Raw genomic sequence first — 18980 nt, 5'->3', positions numbered from 1 at the left:
TGATGGAGTTACTGTGATGATTAAATGAGGGAATATCCGCGAGGCATTTAGAGCAGTACCTGGCGCTGGGGGAGGTGCTATGGAAATGTTCCGCTTATCGTGATTCCTCAGTTTTTCAACTTCTTTCTTCTCCCTCCTCTCCTTCCCCTTACCTTCCTCTGCTTCTTTTCCTCCTCCTCTTTCTACTCTTCTCTGCCCCACTCACCTTCCCCACACACAGATTCCGTGATCGATGAATTAATTCCTGCATTCCTGCATTAATTTCTCTGAGAGTCTTTTCCTTTTTTTTTTTTTTTTTTTTTTTTTTTTTTTTTGAGACGGAGTCTGGCTCTGTCGCCCAGGCTGGAGTGCGGTGGCCGGATCTCAGCTCACTGCAAGCTCCGCCTCCCAGGTTCACGCCATTCTCCTGCCTCCGCCTCCCAAGTAGCTGGGACTACAGGCGCCCGCCTCGTCGCCCGGCTAGTTTTTTGTATTCTTAGTAGAGACGGGGTTTCACCGTATTAGCCAGGATGGTCTCGATCTCCTGACCTTGTGATCCGCCCATCTCGGCCTCCCAAAGTGCTGGGATTACAGGCTTGAGCCACCGCGCCCGGCAAGAGTCTTTTCCTTTTGACATTGGTGCTGAGAGGAACAGGTTGCTTCTTCTCACACTGATTGACTAAGTGAATCTTTATTTTCCTGAGCACCTTCTATTTAATTTTATTATTATTATTTTTTGAGACGGAGTCTGGCTCTGTCACCCAGGCTGGAGTGCAGTGGCCTAATCTCTGCTCACTGCAAGCTCCGCCTCCCTGGTTCACGCCATTGTCTTGCCTCAGTCTCCTGAGTAGCTGGGACTACAGGGGCCCGCCACCACGCCCAGCTAGTTTTTTGTTATTGTTAGTAGGGAGGGGGTTTCACCGTATTAGCCATGATAGTCTTGATCTCCTGACCTCGTGATCCGCCCGCTTTGGCCTCCCAAAGTGCTGGGATTACAGGCGTGAGCCACCGCGCCTGGCCTTTCCTGAGCACCTTCTGTGTGCTAGGCATGAGGCTGAGCAGGTTACCTACATTATTTCATTGTATTACATTATTATCCCAACCTCAGAAAGGTTCTGTGATCCACTAAAGGTCCAGCGTCGATCTAGTTCCAGCCAGCTGCAATGAGGATGAAAGCTGGCATTACACAGTTCTCCGAGGGTCAGAGTACCTTCTTGTACCGTGTGGATCAAGGCCAAGGACTTTCTCCCAGAGTCCCCTAGCAATGGCATAGCCGTGAGCATCCTGTCAAGCCAATGTTAATTAGCTACAGCTCTGAAGAATTCACCAGCGCATAAAGTCAAGAAAAAGTCCTTCTACATCAGAAGAGCATCTTTTGTTATATTTTTTTAAACTGTGGTTGAAACCATATATCATAAATGTTACCATCTTAACATTTCTTAACCATTTTTAAGTATACAGTTCAGTAGTGTTTAGTATATCTTCATTGCTATGAAAGAGATCTCCAGAACTTTCTCATCTTGTAGAACTCAAATTCTGTACCCGGCCAAGCGAGGTGGCTCAAGCCTGTAATCCCAGCACTTTGGAAGGCCGGGGCGGGTGGATCACTTGAGGTCAGGAGTTTGAGACCAGCCTGGCCAACATGGTGAAACCCCGTCTCTACTACAAATACAAAAATTAGCCGAGTGTGGTGGTGGGTGCCTGCAATCCCAGCTACTCAGGAGACTGAGGCAGAAGAATCGCTTGAACCTGGGAGGCAGCGGTCACAGTGAGCTGCGATGGGGCCACTGCACTCCAGCCGTCTAAAAAAAAAAAAATTCTGCTGGGTGCGGTGGCTCAAGCCTGTAATTCCAACACTTTGGGAGGCCGAGAAGGGCGGATCATGAGGTCAGGAGATTGAGACCATCCTGGCTAACCCGGTGAAACTCCATCTCTACTAAAAAATACAAAAAACTAGCCGGGCGAGGTGGCAGGCGCCTGTAGTCCCAGCTACTCGGGAGGCTGAGGCAGGAGAATGGCATAAATCCTGGAGGCGGAGCTTGCAGTGAGCTGAGATCCGGCCACTGCAGTCCAGCCTGGGCGACAGAGCGAGACTCTGTCTCCAAAAAAAAAAAAAAAAATTCTGTACCCATTAGAAAACAACTCCTTTTTGTCCTGTTTCCTCCAGCCACAGATAAACTATCACAGACTTTCTCTGTCTAGGAATCTGACTGCTTTAGAGGCTTTATATAGGTAGAATCATATAGTATTTGTCCTTTTGTGATGAACTTATTTAACTTAGCATAATGTCCTCAGTGTTCATCCAGGTTGTAGCATGTAATGAGATTTTCTTCCTTTTTAAGGAAGTATTCCATTGTGTTTAATACCACATTTTCTTTATGTATTTATACATTGACAGGTATTTTGATTGCTTCCACCTCTTGTCTCTTGTGAATAGTGCCGCTATGAACATAGGTATACAAATATCCCTTTGAGACCCTGCTTTCAATTACTTTGGGTATATACCCGGGAGTGAGATTGCTGGATCATATGGTAGTTCTATTTTTAATTTTTTGAGGAACCTCTATACTGTCCACAGCAGCTGCACCATTTTATAATCCCACCAACAGTACACAAGAGTCCCAACTTTTCCACACCACCAAAAACACTTTTTTTTATGGTAGCCATCCTATTGGGTATAAGGTAATATCTCATCATGATTTTGATTTGCATTTCTCTGATGATTAGTGATGTTGAGTATCTTTTCATATGCTTCTTGGCCATTTGTATATCACCTTTGGAAAAATGTCTGTTCAAGTCCTTTGTTTAAATTGGGTTATTTGATTTTTTATGTTGAGTTGCAGGAATTCTTTATATGTTCTAATTTTTTTTTTTTTTTTTTTTTTTTTTTTGAGACAGAGTCTCGCTCCGTCGCCAGGTTGGAGCGCAGTGGTGCGATCTTGGCTCACTGCAACCTCCGCTTCCTGGGTTCAAGTGATTCCCCTGCCTCAGGCTCCTGAGAAGCTGGGACTACAGGTGCGCACCATCACACCTGGCTAATTTTTTGTATTTTAGTAGAGACGAGGTTTCACCATGTTGGCCAGGGTGGTCTCGATCTCCTGACCTTGTGATCTGCCTGCCTCAGCCTCACAAGATGCTGGGATTACAGGTGTGAGCGCCTGGCATATTCTAAATATTAATCTGTTATCACCTATGTGATTTGTAAATGTTTTCTCCCATTTCATTATATTGATTATGTCTTTTGATGAACAAAATTTTTAAGTTTGAAGTAGTCTCTGTTCTCTATTTTTGCTTTTGTTGAATTTTGTTGTCTGTGCTCTTGATGTCTTAACCAATAAATTATTGACAAATCCAAAAAATCATAAAGCTTTTCCTTTGATATTGATTTAAAAATGTTTATACCAATTTATATATCACTGGAACAATCTCACCAATGGTAACTCCATGTAGGTAAAAGATTGTTAGCTAAGCAGGGAAGAATGTCTGCGTGGGAGAGTCATGGAGCAGGGCGTGTTGGGGGAATGGGCTTAGACCCTGGGGATACATAAGGATTGATTTGGGACATAGAGATTAAATATAGTGGATCCACAGTTCCTGATGAATTTATTAATGCTATTGACAGTTATTTGGAGAATGAGGCGGTGCGGAGTCTTGGAAAAAGGACATATCATAAAGCATGTAGCCTCTCTTATCGCCCCTTTCCTTTCTTCTTCCTTCTTCTCTGTGTGAAGTAGCATCTTTTCTTGCCCACATTTGGATCCTAGAAGCTCAGCTCTGTTTTGGCAAAGAATCTTCACATTTTCTCAAAGTAAGTGAATCTCTCCCCACAAAAATTCTTCTACTAGCTACAAAAAGACAAAAGGAGGCATAGTGTGATTGGTGTGTTTTTATAAGACTCAGGATTAGGCCTGGCGCGGTGGCTCACGCCTATAATCCCTACGCTTTGGGAGGCTGAGGCGGGCGGATCATGAGGTCAGGAGATTGAGACCATCCTGACTAACATGGTGAAACCCCGTCTCTACTAAAAATACAAAAAATTAGCTGGGCGTGGTGGCAGGCACCTGTAGTCCCAGCTACTCGGGAGGCTGAGGCAGAAGAATGGCGTGAACCTGGGAGGCGGAGCTTGCAGTGAGCAGAGATTGTGCCACTGCACTCCAGCCTAGGCTGCAGAGCAAGACTTCATCTCAAAAAAAAAAAAAAAAAAAAGACTCAGGATTATATAAAGTATTTTTACATTTATCATTTTAATCAACTATCTGTTTTTTTTAAAGACCAAAACACCCCATATTCAAACGTGTTTTGCTCAAGGTCACATTCTCACACTCAACCCTGGGCATGCATATATGGATATCTTTCTGGAAGCTGGGTCGAAGAGCACGTACATTTCAAATTTTGATGGACTCGGCCAAAATGGCTTTCCCAAAGGCTACACCAATTTTCACTCCTACATTCAGCATACCAGGGTTCTAATTTTAGCATACTTTGGCAACACTGTCTTTAATTTTTGCTGATTTGATGGATTAAAAATATCCAACCATTTACAGTAATATTTCTCCATTTAATAGGGTGGTTGATCATCTTTTTGTATATTTACTTTCCATTCTTATTTATTTTCATTTTTTGAATATTTGCTTATATTCTGTGGTCATTTTTCTATCGACGTGTTAAATCGATATATCCTGATGCACCATTTAATTTCTTTGTCTCTTTTACTACGTATTTTTAGGTTATTAGTGGTTGCTCTGTGCTTATCGTTAACATTTTAATTTATAACAATATAGTTCAGAGTAATACCAACTTAATCTCATTTGTGTGTAAAAACTTTGCTCTGAGATATTTCCATTCCCTCTTCCTTCTTTATGCTGTTATTATTACAAATTACATACACTATGTGCTCAACATAGCACATTTATAATCATCTTGTTTTCCAGCTTTATTGATGCATAATTGACAGACACAAATTATATATTTAAAGTGTACAAGGTGATGTTTTACAATACATATATATTATGAAATGATTACTACAATCAAGCTAATTAACGTATTCATCATCTAACATAGTTACCTTTTTTTTTTTTTGAGACGGAGTCTCACTCTGCCACCCAGGCTGGAGTGCAGTGGCCGGATCTCAGCTCACTGCAAGCTCCGCCTCCTGGGTTTACGCCATTCTCCTGCCTCAGCCTCCCGAGTAGCTGGGACTACAGGCGCCCGCCACCTCGCCCGGGCTAGTTTTTTGTATTTTTTAGTACAGACAGGGTTTCACCGGGTTAGCCAGGATGGTCTCAATCTCCTGACCTCGTAATCCGCCCGTCTCAGCCTCCCAAAGTGCTGGGATTACAGGCTTGAGCCACCGCGCCCGGCCATAGTTACCTTTTTGTGTGTGAGCATACTTAAGATCTCTCTTACCAAATTTTTATTTATTTATTAACTTTTATTTTCAATTCAGGGGTACATGTGCAGGTTTGTGATGTAGGTAAACTCATGTCATCGTGGTCTTTTGTACATAGTATTTCATTACCCAGGTATTAAGCCTAGTATCCATTAGTTATTTTTCCTGATCCTCTCCCTCCTCCCGCCCTCCACCCTCCAGTAGGCCCCAGTGTGACTGTTCCCCTACCATATGTCCATTTGTTCTCATCATTTAGCTCCCACTTATAAGTTGGCAAATTTCTTGAGGACATTATGCTAAGTGAAATAAGCCAGACAGATAGAGAAATACTGCATGACCTCACTTATATGTGGAATCTAGAAAAGTTGAAGTCATAAAAGCACAGACTGGTTATCAGGGGACAGGGTGTGGGGGGAAATGGGGAGATGCTGGCCAAAGGGCACAAACTTCCAGTTATGACATGAATACATTCTGGAGATCAAATGCACAGCACAGTGACTATAGTTAATAATAATGTTCCATATAATCACTTTTGAAATAAACTTTTTGTATACATTTATCATTTATAAACTTTTTGTTATGGACTGAATGTTTGTGTCTCCCCACCCCCATTCGTATGTTGAAGCTCTAATCCCCTGTATTTGGAGGTAGAGCCTGTGAGGAAGTGATAAAGGTTAAATGAGGTCCTAAGTGTAGAGATGTAATTTAATGGTGCTGGTGCCCTTTTGAGAAGAGGAAGAAACTCCGGTGCTCTCTCTTGCAGCCACATGAGGACAAAATAAGGAGGTGGCCATCTGCAAACTAGGAAGAGAGTCCTTTCCAGAAACCACATCAGCTGGTACCTTGATCTTGAACTTACCAGTACCCAGAACTGGGATAAATAGATTTCTGTTGTTTACACCATCCAGTCTGTGGTATTTTGTTGTGGCTGCTTGAACAGACTAATACACTTTTTATACACTTTTATAAACTTTCTGCATACTTTTATAATTTATAAAAATGTTTATAATGACCACTTTATCTAGTTTTTTTTGTTTTGTTTGTTTGTTTGTTTGTTTGTTTTTGTTTGTTTTTTTGGGACGGAGTCTCGCTCTGTTGCCAGGCTGGGGTGCAGTGGTGAGATCTCGGCTCACTGCAACCGCCACCTCCTGGCTTCAAGAGATTCTCCTGCCTCAGCCTCCCAAGTAGCTGGGACTACAGGTGCTTGCCACCACACCCAGCTAATTTTTTTTTGTATTATTAATAGAGATGGGGTTTCACCATGTTGGCCAGGAAGATCTCAATCTCTTGACCTTGTGACCCGCCCGCTTTGGCCTTCCAAAGTGCTGGGATTACTTTGGAATCCACAACTAGAGCCACCACGCCCGGCCTCTAGTTGTGTTTGAAATCAGATAGGAGCCAAAATGACTCACAACAAAAACTAAATGTACGTTGTCTTTTGTATTTACTTATTGACTTATGTCATTATCTTTATAAGTGCTCTTTATTTCTTCACGTGTATCTGCATTACTGTCTAGTGCTTGTTCATTTCTGCCTCTGGGGCCCTCTTTATTTCTCTTAGGGCAGACCTGCTAGTGACATGTGTATTGGAAGCACACTTCAATCCTTAGACAGGCAGTCTGCAACTCTGCCTTAGCCCTCACCTTCTGTTTGTGCAGAGCCTCAGGGTCGTCCATATGTGAGAGCTTAGAGCCTTCTTAGATCTTTACTAAACACATACATATCCCCAGGCATGCACACGGCCCTATGCATGCATGTGGTCTCTCAGATTCTCAGGAATGTGACAGACATTTCCAAAGCCCCATTGATACCTGACTCCTGGCTTTTCCTTCTTTTTTTCTTTTTCTTTTGGTTTCTGGTTGTTGTTTGTCCTAACTGATATCACTGCCTCAGGCAGCTGCAACGTTACACAATTGCTGCTGGTTGTTTTGGATAAAAGCTTAGGGAAATGCTGTTTGTACTGAGCAAGCTCTGAGGCAGGTCAAATAAAGACAAATGCTGGTGGTGGGATTTTCTAGGAAAATGCCAGATATGACAAATTATGACATTTCTCTGGGAAGGGGATTCTGGAGAACATTCAGCCTCATTTTATCTCTTGGAGTGGATGTCAGGCTGCTGGTTTTCAGGGCTGTTTTCAGGACTGTCTGCAGGACTGTCAATTTTCAAAGCTACTACGGGGTTAGAGAGAAGGAGTTAGGAAGTTAAAATGCCACAAAGCTTGCTGTTCTTACTGAGACTCAGCCATTTTCTTGAATAAATGCCTCATGGATTTCTGCAATCACTGATTAACTTCCACAGCTCTGAAAATGCTGATTTTGACCATTTCTACCAGCATTTTTATTTCTTTAATGGAGGAGAAGACTTTCAGAGGTCCTTACTCCACTATTTCCATGATGTCATGCCTTGTTAACTATATATATATATATGTGTATGTATGTATTTTTTGAGGTGCAGTCTGCCTCTTTTGCCCAGGCTGGAGTGTAGTGGCACAATTTTGGCTCATCATAACCTCCAACTCCCGGGTTCAAGTGATTCTCCTGCCTCAGCCTCCCAAGTAGCTGAGATTACAGATGCCCACTACCACACCTGGCTAATTTTTGTATTTTTAGTGGAGACAGGGTTTCACCATGTTGGCCAGGCTGGTCTCCAACTCCCAACCTCAAGTAATCAACTCATCTCGGTCTCCCAAAGTGCTGGGATTACAGGCATGAGCCACCATGCCTGGCCTTGTTAATTAAATATTGAGTGTGTGTGTGTGTGTGTGTGTGTATGTGAATGAGTGATACACACACCCAGGCACACACAATACACATGCACATACACACACACACACATGAATTTTTCTCTAAGAAATGCCTTAGCTATATTTCTACAATTTTTCATATGTTGTTTTTATTACTATTTATTTATAAATAATTGTTAATTTTCTTATTTTTTCTTCTTTGACTTTAGCACACTATTACTTTCCTCCTCGGCTTTTATCCCCTTCTGTGCTATAATTATCAGGGGGTTTATTTCTTCTTCTTTTCCTCCTCCTCCTCCTTCTCCTCTCCATCTTCCTTCTTTCTCCTTTTAGCATTATGTTACAGTATTTATTTAGACTAAATTATGTTGTATTCATTGCTTTGTTAACCATTATTTCTCAAATCCCACATCCTTCTGTTTTCGAATTAATTAATTAATTTACAGAATTATTGACTCATTCTCCAGTGAGAGTCTGGATTCAAACATTTTGAGTCCTTAATGATTAAAAATGTCTTCATTTTACAGTTGTTGTTTTTGCTGCATATAGGAGTCTAGATTCAAAATAATTTTCTCTGTGACTTTGGTGCTCTTTTCTAAAGTCCAGTGTTATTCTCTGGTTTCTCTTCAGAATATATAAATCTTTTGCCTTTTAAAATCCAGTATTGCTGAAGAAGAGTTTTGTTTCTATCTATTTCTTTTTATTTATTTTTGAGATGGAGTCTCGCTCTGTCGCCCAGGCTGGAGTGCAGTGGCCTGATCTCAGCCTACTGCAAGCTCCGCCTCCTGGGTTTATGCCATTCTCCTGCCTCAGCCTCCCAAGTAGCTGGGACTACAGGTGCCTGCCACCTCGCCCGGCTAGTTTTTGTTTTTGTATTTTTTAGTAGAGATGGGGTTTCACCATGTTAGCCAGGATGGTCTCGATCTCCTGACCTCATGATCCGCCCGTCTCAGCCTCCCAAAGTGCTGGGATTACAGGCTTGAGCCACCACGCCTGGCCTCTATTTCTTATTTCTTAAAGATGAGGCACTTTTCTTTCTGGAAAAGAAAGTTCTTTGAATATCTTAGGTGTACTAAAATTTCATCAAGCATGTGGCTCCATTAATTAGTAGCTGTCTATACTTGGGCAAGTGATTTTAGTCTCTCTAAACAGTTTTCTCATCTGTACCGGTGGAGAAATTATGAGTTGGGAACTCACAGGGTTGCTACAACGATGAAAATTCATACTGCGTGTAAACCATTTAGCCCAGTGTCTTGCTCTGAAACAGTTCAGCTTTACTATTATTATATTATCTACTCAGTAGGCTATTTTAATCTGAATGCCCTTTCTTCCATTGACCATTCCCCTTCTCCCCCATTAGTTCTTTTATTTTTCTCCCTTTTCCCCATTTTCTCTGTTTTCTCCTCACAATGGATGGAAGTTAGATTTTTGGATAGGTTCTTTAAATATGTTTTCTTTCTTATTTAGAGTCTGTCTCTTTTCCCTACATACTAAGAGATTTTGTTTTTATTCTCTTCCTTCACATTATTGATTTTCCTCAAATATCTAGGGACCCCATTAGAAAGCTAGATATTTCTGTATGCCAGGAATTTCTTATGATATCTACCCTATGGCTGGTATGTATTCCTGTTGTTCAGAGCTTTTATGAAGTTATACTTAAAACAATAACAACAGCAAAACAAGAAACTCTTGTTTGTCACTTTAAGTGATATGGATAAGATTATAAACAGTAACATATCTTAAACCATCATCTGGATCCTCTAACTTGCTCTTTTTTTCTCCCATCAAGATAGTCTCAAGGTAGCTTTGTTTTTGTATAGATGCTGAAATCCATGATCTTTATAGACATTTTGGAAGATTGAAAGAAATATAAGTAAGGAAATAAACAATGCCACTAATCCCACCACCATTCTAGAGATATCATTAATATGTTCTTGTTTCTCTTTTTAGTTATTTTATGCATATGAAAAAATAGAATCCTATTGTACATTGACGCTTGTAACATGTGTTTATATTAATATGTGTACGTATTTGCATGTTATTAATATTCTAAATATTTTTTAGTAAATGTATAAGATTGCATGTATATACCAAAATTTATTGACTCAATTCCTTCATTGGTGAACATTTCCATTCTTTAGTGCAGCAATGAGCATCATAACAGCTACATCTTTACTCATGTCTATGGTTGTGTCTTTGGAATACATGAGGGAAGGGTTTTGCAGAGACCATTCCCTCCATAATTCCAAACAGGTGTCCAGTGAATTTACACCAGCAAAGAGGGCTGTGATTTAATGTGAAAATTCCTTTGCTTTGGGTGATGGATGTGAATAAGGAACACAACCTCATTGAATGTAATGCTTCCCAAAGCTAGCCAATCATCAATTATCTAGGGGTAATTATTTAAATCACAGATTCTTGGACCCACCCTTGGAAATGCTGATTCATTAGGTCTAGTGCTGGGCCCAGGAATTTATATTTTTAACAAGCTCCTAGGTGATTCTAATGATTAATCAAGGTTAGGAAACAGGATCTAGCAATTGCAGAGCCTGGGCACGGGGGCTGAGGGACAGATGCCAGGTCCCATGTGTTTCCCAGTAAGAAAGGTGGTGATGGTGAGAACAGAAAAGGGACATTCTGAAAGTAGGACTGACCATGTTGGAGACTGTTTTGAAGCGAAAAGCAAAGGTATGAGCTCCAATGAGTACTTAAGGTTTGGAGCACAAGAGAGAGACTTGGTTGATTGTGGTGGCATCAGCTGTTTGGAAGGAGAAGATGGCTTTGCCCAGGAATTGAGACCTGGGTTTAGTGGGCTCTGTAGTGTGTACCATGTGAGACTGGGAAGTTCCCTTTCCTTCTCTGGGTCCTCAGCATTCATGTAATCTGAAGGTGTTGGACTATATCAGGGACTTTTCAAGCTGTGGGAGTCCAAAGCCACAATGGTGGAGGGGTGGCTGAGAAGGTGAAAATCCTTCTATGCTCACTCTTACCCTCCTCTAGGGACCTCAAATTTATTTGCTTTAAACTAGAGCCCGTGTAAGATTGTGTCTGCAATTTTTTTTTTTCTGCTGCCAGAAAGTTTGAAAATCTCCAGACTAGATGGCCTTTCTGTTCTAAAAAGCCATATTATTTTGTGAACCAAGACTGCGAGGAGGGAGAACAGGGGACTGAATGGATCAGAGGGCCATCTGGAATGGACATTTCAGGCCTCATTTGAATTTGATCCGTTGGGTTGTGGCAGTAGCTCTCAATTCCCATCTCAGAATCAGTGTATTGCCTGAATCAACTCAGAGTGACCTCCAGGGAGAATTCTAGTTGACTTCTCATCAGATGCTTATATTTGACTTACTGGGGGAAGTCCCTCACTTCACAGGACCCCAAAGTCCAGAGAGATGAGGCTGGTTCATCTGTTAACACTTTGGTCATGTCTTGCTGTTTAAGTATTTCAACAATAGAGTATGTTTGACCTTCTTTCAGCCTCCTTTCAAGCTGGGAATTTAAGGTGTTCTGCGGAATGTTGTGCAAACAAGACTTTGGCTTTGATCTCTGAGAATTCTTAGGAGTAAGAAGGGAGAAGATGAGCTGGGGGCCTGGAGGGATTAACTGTGAAAACCTGGCCAGGCTTTGTTGGACAAGGAAGCTGGAGTGGAGTGTGGGGTATCTGGGGAACAGATGTGAGCCTGACTTGATCTTCTGCAGCTGCAGACAGAGGTTTGCCAGAGGTGACTGTGAGTTCCCGTGGCGGCCAAAAGTCCTCTTGGTGTAGTCCACCAGTGGTCTCTTCTCTGACCGGAGCTGGAGTTAGTGTAGGATTTTTGCAATTTGATTCCAGCAACCATGTAACAGGTTGGATGGAGAAAGAATTTCTTTTGACAAGCCAGGGATTTGATGAGTCTTATCTCTGAGTTATTATATTCATTTCTAAACATTCCAGAGAGGTGATGGAGGAACAAAGCCTGCCTTTCTCAGTAATCTTTTATTACTTTGTGATCCCGATGAAAATGATGAGCAGGGCAGGGTAGGGCAGAGTCAGAAAAACTGTCTCCCCTAGAGCAGTGTGTCCCCGAGTTTGTTATGGGGAATACTAGTCCCGAGAGATGCTTCAAATGGTTTCATGATCAAGTAGGTTTAGAAATTCTGCACGTGGTGTTTTCCTCTTGATATTCCCAATGCACATTCAAACACTAAAGGCTCTGAAATATCCTATAGTCAAGAATTCTCTGACTTTATTGAACTGAAAATTTCTCAAACTTAATTGGCCAGGGAATTCCAGTCATTTTTGGTGGAGGAGGCACCCACTGATATCAAATAGATGAAACTTCAAGAAGGGCTGGCCTCCAGGTTGGGAAATCGAGGCGTCCATGATGTGCTCACAGAGTGGTGTTCCTGAAGCTACTCCTTTCCTCTCTGGTGGCATCAACAACTTGGGAATTTTTCCTTAGCAACATACTCTCCAAATTATTCTAGATAGAGTAGCTCTGCTTGTGATTTCATTTGAAGAATAAGACCAATAGCTGAAAAGAGCTTGAGTCAAATTCCCACACAGAGGGAAAAACATTCAGAACTTAGAATGAAACTTTTACTAATTTATTTTTTGTTTTTTTTTTTGAGATAAGGTGTCGCTCTGTCTCCCAGGCTGGAGTGTAGTCGCTTGATCACGGCTCACTGCAGCCTTGACCTCCCGGGCTCAAGAGATCCTCCCACTTCAGTCTCCTGAATAGATAGGACTATAGGCTCGCACCACCATGCCTGGATAATTTTTATGTTTTTGGTAGTCATGTTGCCCAGGCTGATCTCGAACTCCTGGATCAAGCAGTCCACCTGACTCAGTCTCCCCAGGTTCTGGGATTGCAGGCCAAATGAGGCTGTTTTTAATGCCAGCTTCATATTTCCTCTCTATTATTCAGAAGGAACCAGAGGTGGCCAGGATGTAGCATCCTTTTGGCCAAAGTAAATATTTCAGGAACAGATAGCTGACCCATAAACAAATCAGGCTCAAATAGAGATTATCTCAGGACTTGAGGCCGAACAATTTACAAACAGGTATTGTCTTTTCCACTGGACTTGGAGTGGTGGGGATGTGAGCCTGTTGATACCCTTTCCCCATGAGAGAGAGCCTGATAAAGGAATGAGCCAAGACATGGAGAAATATTGGGTCTCGATGAGTCATTTGAGTGCCTGGATCCAGCCAAGCCTGTTGTCTAGGCTGTTTGGTTATGCCAATTTGAGTTTTCTGTCCAAGTGTTTTTACCAATATACTTTTCATGAGATACTTTTTCTTGGAGCTAAATGTCTGATATAACAAGAATTCACTTAAACAACCCTTCCCACCTGGCTCCACCCCTAAAACCAGAGCAAGCACTATTAAATAAATTATGACAGTCACCATTGTCATATAATTTAAAATAGTAATTTACTCTCTTTTGTCCTAGAAGATAGTTGAAAGTTTGTCTAGTACAAAGCTCCATCTGATCCTTCAGGTACCTCTACAGAATGTCCACCAGGAGGTTTTCTGGCTTCTGCTTAAATTATCCTCAGGACCAGACAGCTCAGGAATGCTTGAGGAAACATGTACCATTTCTAGGCAGCTTTAATCAGGCTGATTGGCATCTGTCCGCCTGTCATTTTGCCTTTTGGTCCTGAGCTAACTGCAGACCAAATCTAATCCCTCCTTCTTCACAGGACTGACTTTCAGATTGTTGAAAATAGCTAAGCCTCCTCTATCACACACCAGAAAAATGTCCCCAGCTTTTCCAGTGGGGCCAGTGTTGGTTTTCTTCACTGCTCTACCATGAGCATACTATAATGGGTTGTGAATTTATTTCAACTGGGATTGCTTTCATCTGTGATTCCTAAAGTACTATATGTACATCATAGACTATGCAGAAAGGTAAGAAGAAGAAAATGAAAATTCACCTGTGAGTAAGTGGCCAAGACATGAGCCCCTTTGACCTTCTGATGGCTCTTCCTCCATTAGTTTTACGCATGTGGTGCACACGTGGTTGTGCTGGTGTTGTGCTCCCTTCTTCCTTCTCTCTGCCCAAGAGGTTGGCCTACAGTGGGCCACACTTTCACAGGGGCTTCTGTGTCCCTGGGTTTCTGCTGGGTTTAGACAATGAGGTGCTCAGGGCACAGATCTGACAGAGGAGAGAGGTCAAGTTGTTTATGTCCCTGATTCCTCCCTGTGGAGTTGCCTGGGGCTGACTTGTCCCACTCAGGGCAGCCTACTTAACACTTCCCTCTGTCGTGCCTGTAGTGGCTTCTGTCCTGGGCCTTTTGCTACTTACTAGCTTTGAGCTACTGTCCTGGCCTTTGTAGTTCCCTGCTCCTACCCCTTTGTCAATGACCCATCCTTCCTTGTCCTAGTTGAGTGCTGTTTCCAGTAGGAACTTAAAACTAATATGATTGTATTTTGCAAATGAGAAACAGACTCTGCACACTGACATATAACCTGCTGGGTCATTTCTTGGGATATCGAAAACCTCTTTTCATGTTGTTAAATATTCCTCTACAACATGTGATGAATGGCTGAGTAGGTTTTAGATATATTTTAAAACAAATGTACCAGAGTTTATTTCAACCTTGAGGAATAGGAAGTTAGCTTTTCCTCCCAATTTACTTTCTTCCTGTGACTTTGAAAGTACTTTGGTGAATATCCTTGTCAGTAAATCTTTGCATGTGTTCATGTTTATTTCCATAGGATAAATCCACGAAGTAAAATCTCTAGATCAGTAGAAATGAACATCTGAGAAAGTTTTGCTGTATGTTGCCAGGTTACCCTCCAAAATTTTTAAAAATAATTGACACTGCTTCCAACTACCTGTTGGAAGGTTTGTTTTCTGACACTTTCTCCAACATTTAATACTATAATAAAATAATACTGTGTTTGCATTGTAATAGGTGATCTCCATTCCTTTGAAGGTGAAGTCCCTAGGAGTGAACCCAGACTCCAGGATAGAAAGGAACAGACTCCATTACCTTCTTTTTCCTGAGCATAATACCTTAATTGATATAGCCTAAGAGATAGTCACTATGGTAGGCTGAACAATGTCCCCTCCAAAATGTCCATGTTCTAATCCCTGGAACCTGTGAATATGATACTTTTCACATAGTAAAAGGGACTTTGCTGATATGATTAAGTTAAACATCTTATAGGGAAATAATCCTGGATTAGCTAGATGGGCCCAGTGTAACCACAGGGGTCTTTATAAGAAAGAAAAAGGTGCTGTGACGATGGAAGCACAGAGAGAGAGAGAGAGAGACAGAGAGAGACAGAGAGAGAGACTGGAAGATGCTATGCTGCTGGCTTTGAAGATGGAGGAAGGCGTGTATGGTAAACGCACCTGACAGTGATGACTTGAGCATACACTAACAATGACCCTGTGATATGGTTTGGTTTGGGTCCCCATCCAAATCTCATCTCGGATTATAATCCCCACATGTTGAGGGAGGGACCTGGTGGGAGATGATTGGATTATGGGGGTGGTTTCCCCCATGCTGTTCTCATGATAGTGAGTTCTCATGTGATCTGATGGTTTAAAAGTGTGGCACTTCCCCTTTGTGGTCTCTCTCTCTGTCTCTGTTTCTCCTGCTATGATGATAGATGTGCCTTGCTTCCCCTTTGCTTTCCAACATGATTGTAAGTTTCCTGAGGCCTCTCCAGCCATGCGGAACTGTGAGTCAATTAAACCTCTTTCCTTTGTAAATTACCCAGTCTCAGGTAGTATCTTTATAGCAGTGTGAAAATGGACTAATACACTCCATATGGCAGATGCATCTGAATGTGTGTTCAGAGTCCCAGGCTAAGAAATTCAGGAGTAGCCAACCTGGAGATCCATTCCTTATCTATGAGGGACATCTGAGACTCTTGCCTGGCCCATGGAATGCAGGCTGTATAGGGGATCGAGGTCCTTTATTTTGGGTAAAATGAAGGTTGCCTGGTGAAGATTGTTAGGGGGAGGGTGCTAAGTGAAAATGATATATAAACTGCATGCCTTTTATAAGTGGTTGCAGTTCTTCTGCCCAGCCTGCTGCCACTGGACTCTCTTCCCTGTTTGTAAGCTCTCAGTAAAACCCCATGTCTTATTTACTGGCTCCTGGTCTCTTCTTTGGCCTTTTGAACATGGTATCCTCCCCATTGGAGTCAAATGGGGCTTGGCACAACAAGGTGTCACAAGCCAAGGAATGCAGGTGGCCCCTAGAAGCTGGAAAAGGCAAGGGAACAGATTGTCCCCGAAAGCCTCCAGGAGGAACACAGCCCTGTTGATGCCTTGACTTTAGACTTCTGACCTCCAGACCGATGAGAATAAATAAGGGGTTGTTTTTGTCTATGAAACCTGTGGCAATTTGTTAAGCAGCAATCGGAAATTAATACAGTCACTTTCTTGTTTCCCGTTGGCTTATGTTATTTTCTGCTAAATCCAAGGTGTGTGGTTTGTATATTTGTTTGTTTTGGCATGTTCTGCTGCTAAACTATATCAACCCTGTCTTCAGTTTTGCCTTTGGTTCTCAGGATCTCGGCTGGAGCTTTGTCTCTGTGCTTGAAGTTAGGGGCATCAGAGCAATCCTGTAAGTGTGAGGTTGCAACAAACAGCTGCAGGGAGCTAGGTGGTGTGTCATTAGGGAAATGGCTCCCAACCTTGTCTGCTACTGGAAGGGGCTTTTTTTTTTTCTTCACACGCCCTCTCAATTTTTTGCCTAAAATGTCTCTTTCAAATCCTAGCTTCTGAATTCCTTTCCCACACTTTCATCTCTCCTTTCCATAATTTACTACTTTTTCCACTTGATCATCAGAACATGTTAACATAATACAATCCTTGATACTTGCGGGATCTTCTTTTACCAAGTGCTTTCACATAAATGATCTCATTAAATCTTCCTACCACTGTGCTTGGTGAGCAGTGTTCGGTGTCGAATTAATGACCATGCCCCTTTTCCACAAAGAAACATATTTTTACTCCCGGGGTTTCCTTATATAAAACTCTAAGGCCCTGGACATCAACAAGGATACACACACACGCTCTCACTCACAAATAAGGTACATAGCTTCTCACCTGCATACACACATTGTGTGGAACTTCTCCAGGTTCAGTATGTTAGGAGCGGTATCTTAGCTTATGCTACAAAGACAAACATCACCTTTTTGTAAGTTCTAGAGATCCAAGAGGTCCCTAGCTTCTTGATGATCTGCAAAATGAGCTCACCTGCCATGAACAGGACATGCATGGATCATGCACCCCTAGCCATAGCTCAGGTTGGGCTTTGGGTGAGCCTGGCCCAAGGCTGGAAGAAGCAGGAGAGGGCCTGGCAGAGCAGAGGGGACCTTTTTTTCCCTGCTCATTGCCCTGCAGACTGCTCAGCATTTTCCAAACCTCTCCACTGCTCCTAGGGGGGCTTCACATTTGAACATTGTCAGCCCAGAGCTGGCACCCAAGCTGACCACAGCCCTAAAGCATGCTGAGTGCCTCTTGGACCTGAATTTCCATAGTCTGTACCGAAAGCCATGCCCCAAGGCTGCAGTTTACCTCCATCTCAGTTTGCCTTTGAAATCTATTCACAGGCTATCTCTGAAAAAGTCCTTTGGGTTTGGAAAATGGGACTTTGAAAACAAGTCCGTTTTTATTGTAGATTCAGGGGGCACATGTGCAGGTTTGTTACCAGGGTATATCGGGTGGTGCTGAGGTTTGGGCTTCTATGGATTCCATCACAGAAAATAGGACTTTTCATTAATAAAGACTCCCGAGGGCTTAATCCAGAGCTGAGTTCCCCGTACGTGCTCAGTAAAGATCTGCTCATGGGAGGGTTACAACACCCATCACCTTCAATTTTCTGTTTTGAAATGGCTTTATTAGAGATGTTCAGATTGCTCTTCTCTGTGCTTATATTTATTTGAGTCCAAGAATCAAATGATGATGCTATCTGGTCCCAGCAGCCTAGAAAGGCAGCTCTCCCAAGCATTTCTCAAAGGCTACACTTTACACGAGTCTTAGGCAAACAGAGAGGAGGCCCACCCCACAATACATACACTTCCCAAGGGCTCAGGCCTGCATAGGCTCTTGGCTAAGATGCTGCTTTCAGAGTTGGAGAGGGGACCTGTTTGCTGAGTTTTCTGACACTCTTAACTGTTGAACTGGGCAGAGTTGTGGTTTGTTCAGAGAAGAGGCTTGTATTTAGGGAAAAAGTCATGGACAATGAATTTCTAACTAATAGAACATATTTCAGAAATGCTGTATGATGAAGCGGAAAGAGTTGAAAATTTGGGTTTGGAAGACCTGGGTCCAAATCCTGTTGTCACAACATACCAGTGGTGTGGTCCTGGGCAGGTTACTGTGAGCCTGTTTCCTCACCTGTACAATGGGTACAGTAATAACAGTGATCATAACTTACAGGGTTGTTGGGAACCTTGAATGAAAGAATGAATCTGGCCAGATGGCTCACAACTGTAATCCCAGCACTTGGGAGGCTGAGGTGGGCAGATCACCTGAGGTCAGGAGATTGAGACCAGCCTGGCCAACATGGTGAAACCCCATCTCTAATAAAAATGCAAAAATTAGCTGGGCATCATGGCAGTCGCCTGTAATCCCAGCTGTTAGGGAGGCTGAGGGAGGAGAATCGCTTGAACCTGGGAGGCAGAGGTTGCAGTGAGCCAAGATTGCGCCATTGCACTCCAGCCTGGGGGACAAGAGCAAGACTTCGTATCAAAACAAATAAAACAAAACTGGGCATGGTGGTATGTGCTTGTAATCCTAGCTACTCGGGAGGCTGAGGCAGGAGAATCACTTGAACCCGGGAGGTGGAGGTTGCAGTGAGCCAAGACTGCAACCACTGCACTCCAGCCTGGGCGACAGAGGACGACTCCATCCCCCCAAT

General features: G+C 42.6%; 1 protein-coding gene across 1 annotated transcript; it reads left to right on the top strand.

Moving 5' to 3' along the window:
- Positions 1 to 10766: 10766 nt before the first annotated feature.
- Positions 10767 to 17791, top strand: LOC117071074 (putative uncharacterized protein UNQ9370/PRO34162). The gene is given in 3 exon segments (XM_033190858.1): positions 10767 to 10799; positions 17197 to 17388; positions 17390 to 17791. Coding segments are annotated over 3 exon segments (627 nt in total).
- The last annotated feature ends 1189 nt before the right edge of the window (positions 17792 to 18980 follow it).

Source organism: Trachypithecus francoisi, unplaced genomic scaffold, assembly GCF_009764315.1.
Source record: "Trachypithecus francoisi isolate TF-2019V2 unplaced genomic scaffold, Tfra_2.0 Lachesis_group3, whole genome shotgun sequence".
Lineage (NCBI taxonomy): Eukaryota > Metazoa > Chordata > Mammalia > Primates > Cercopithecidae > Trachypithecus > Trachypithecus francoisi.
The sequence above is the reverse complement of the archived record's forward strand: the minus strand, read 5'-3'. Positions and strand labels throughout refer to the sequence as shown.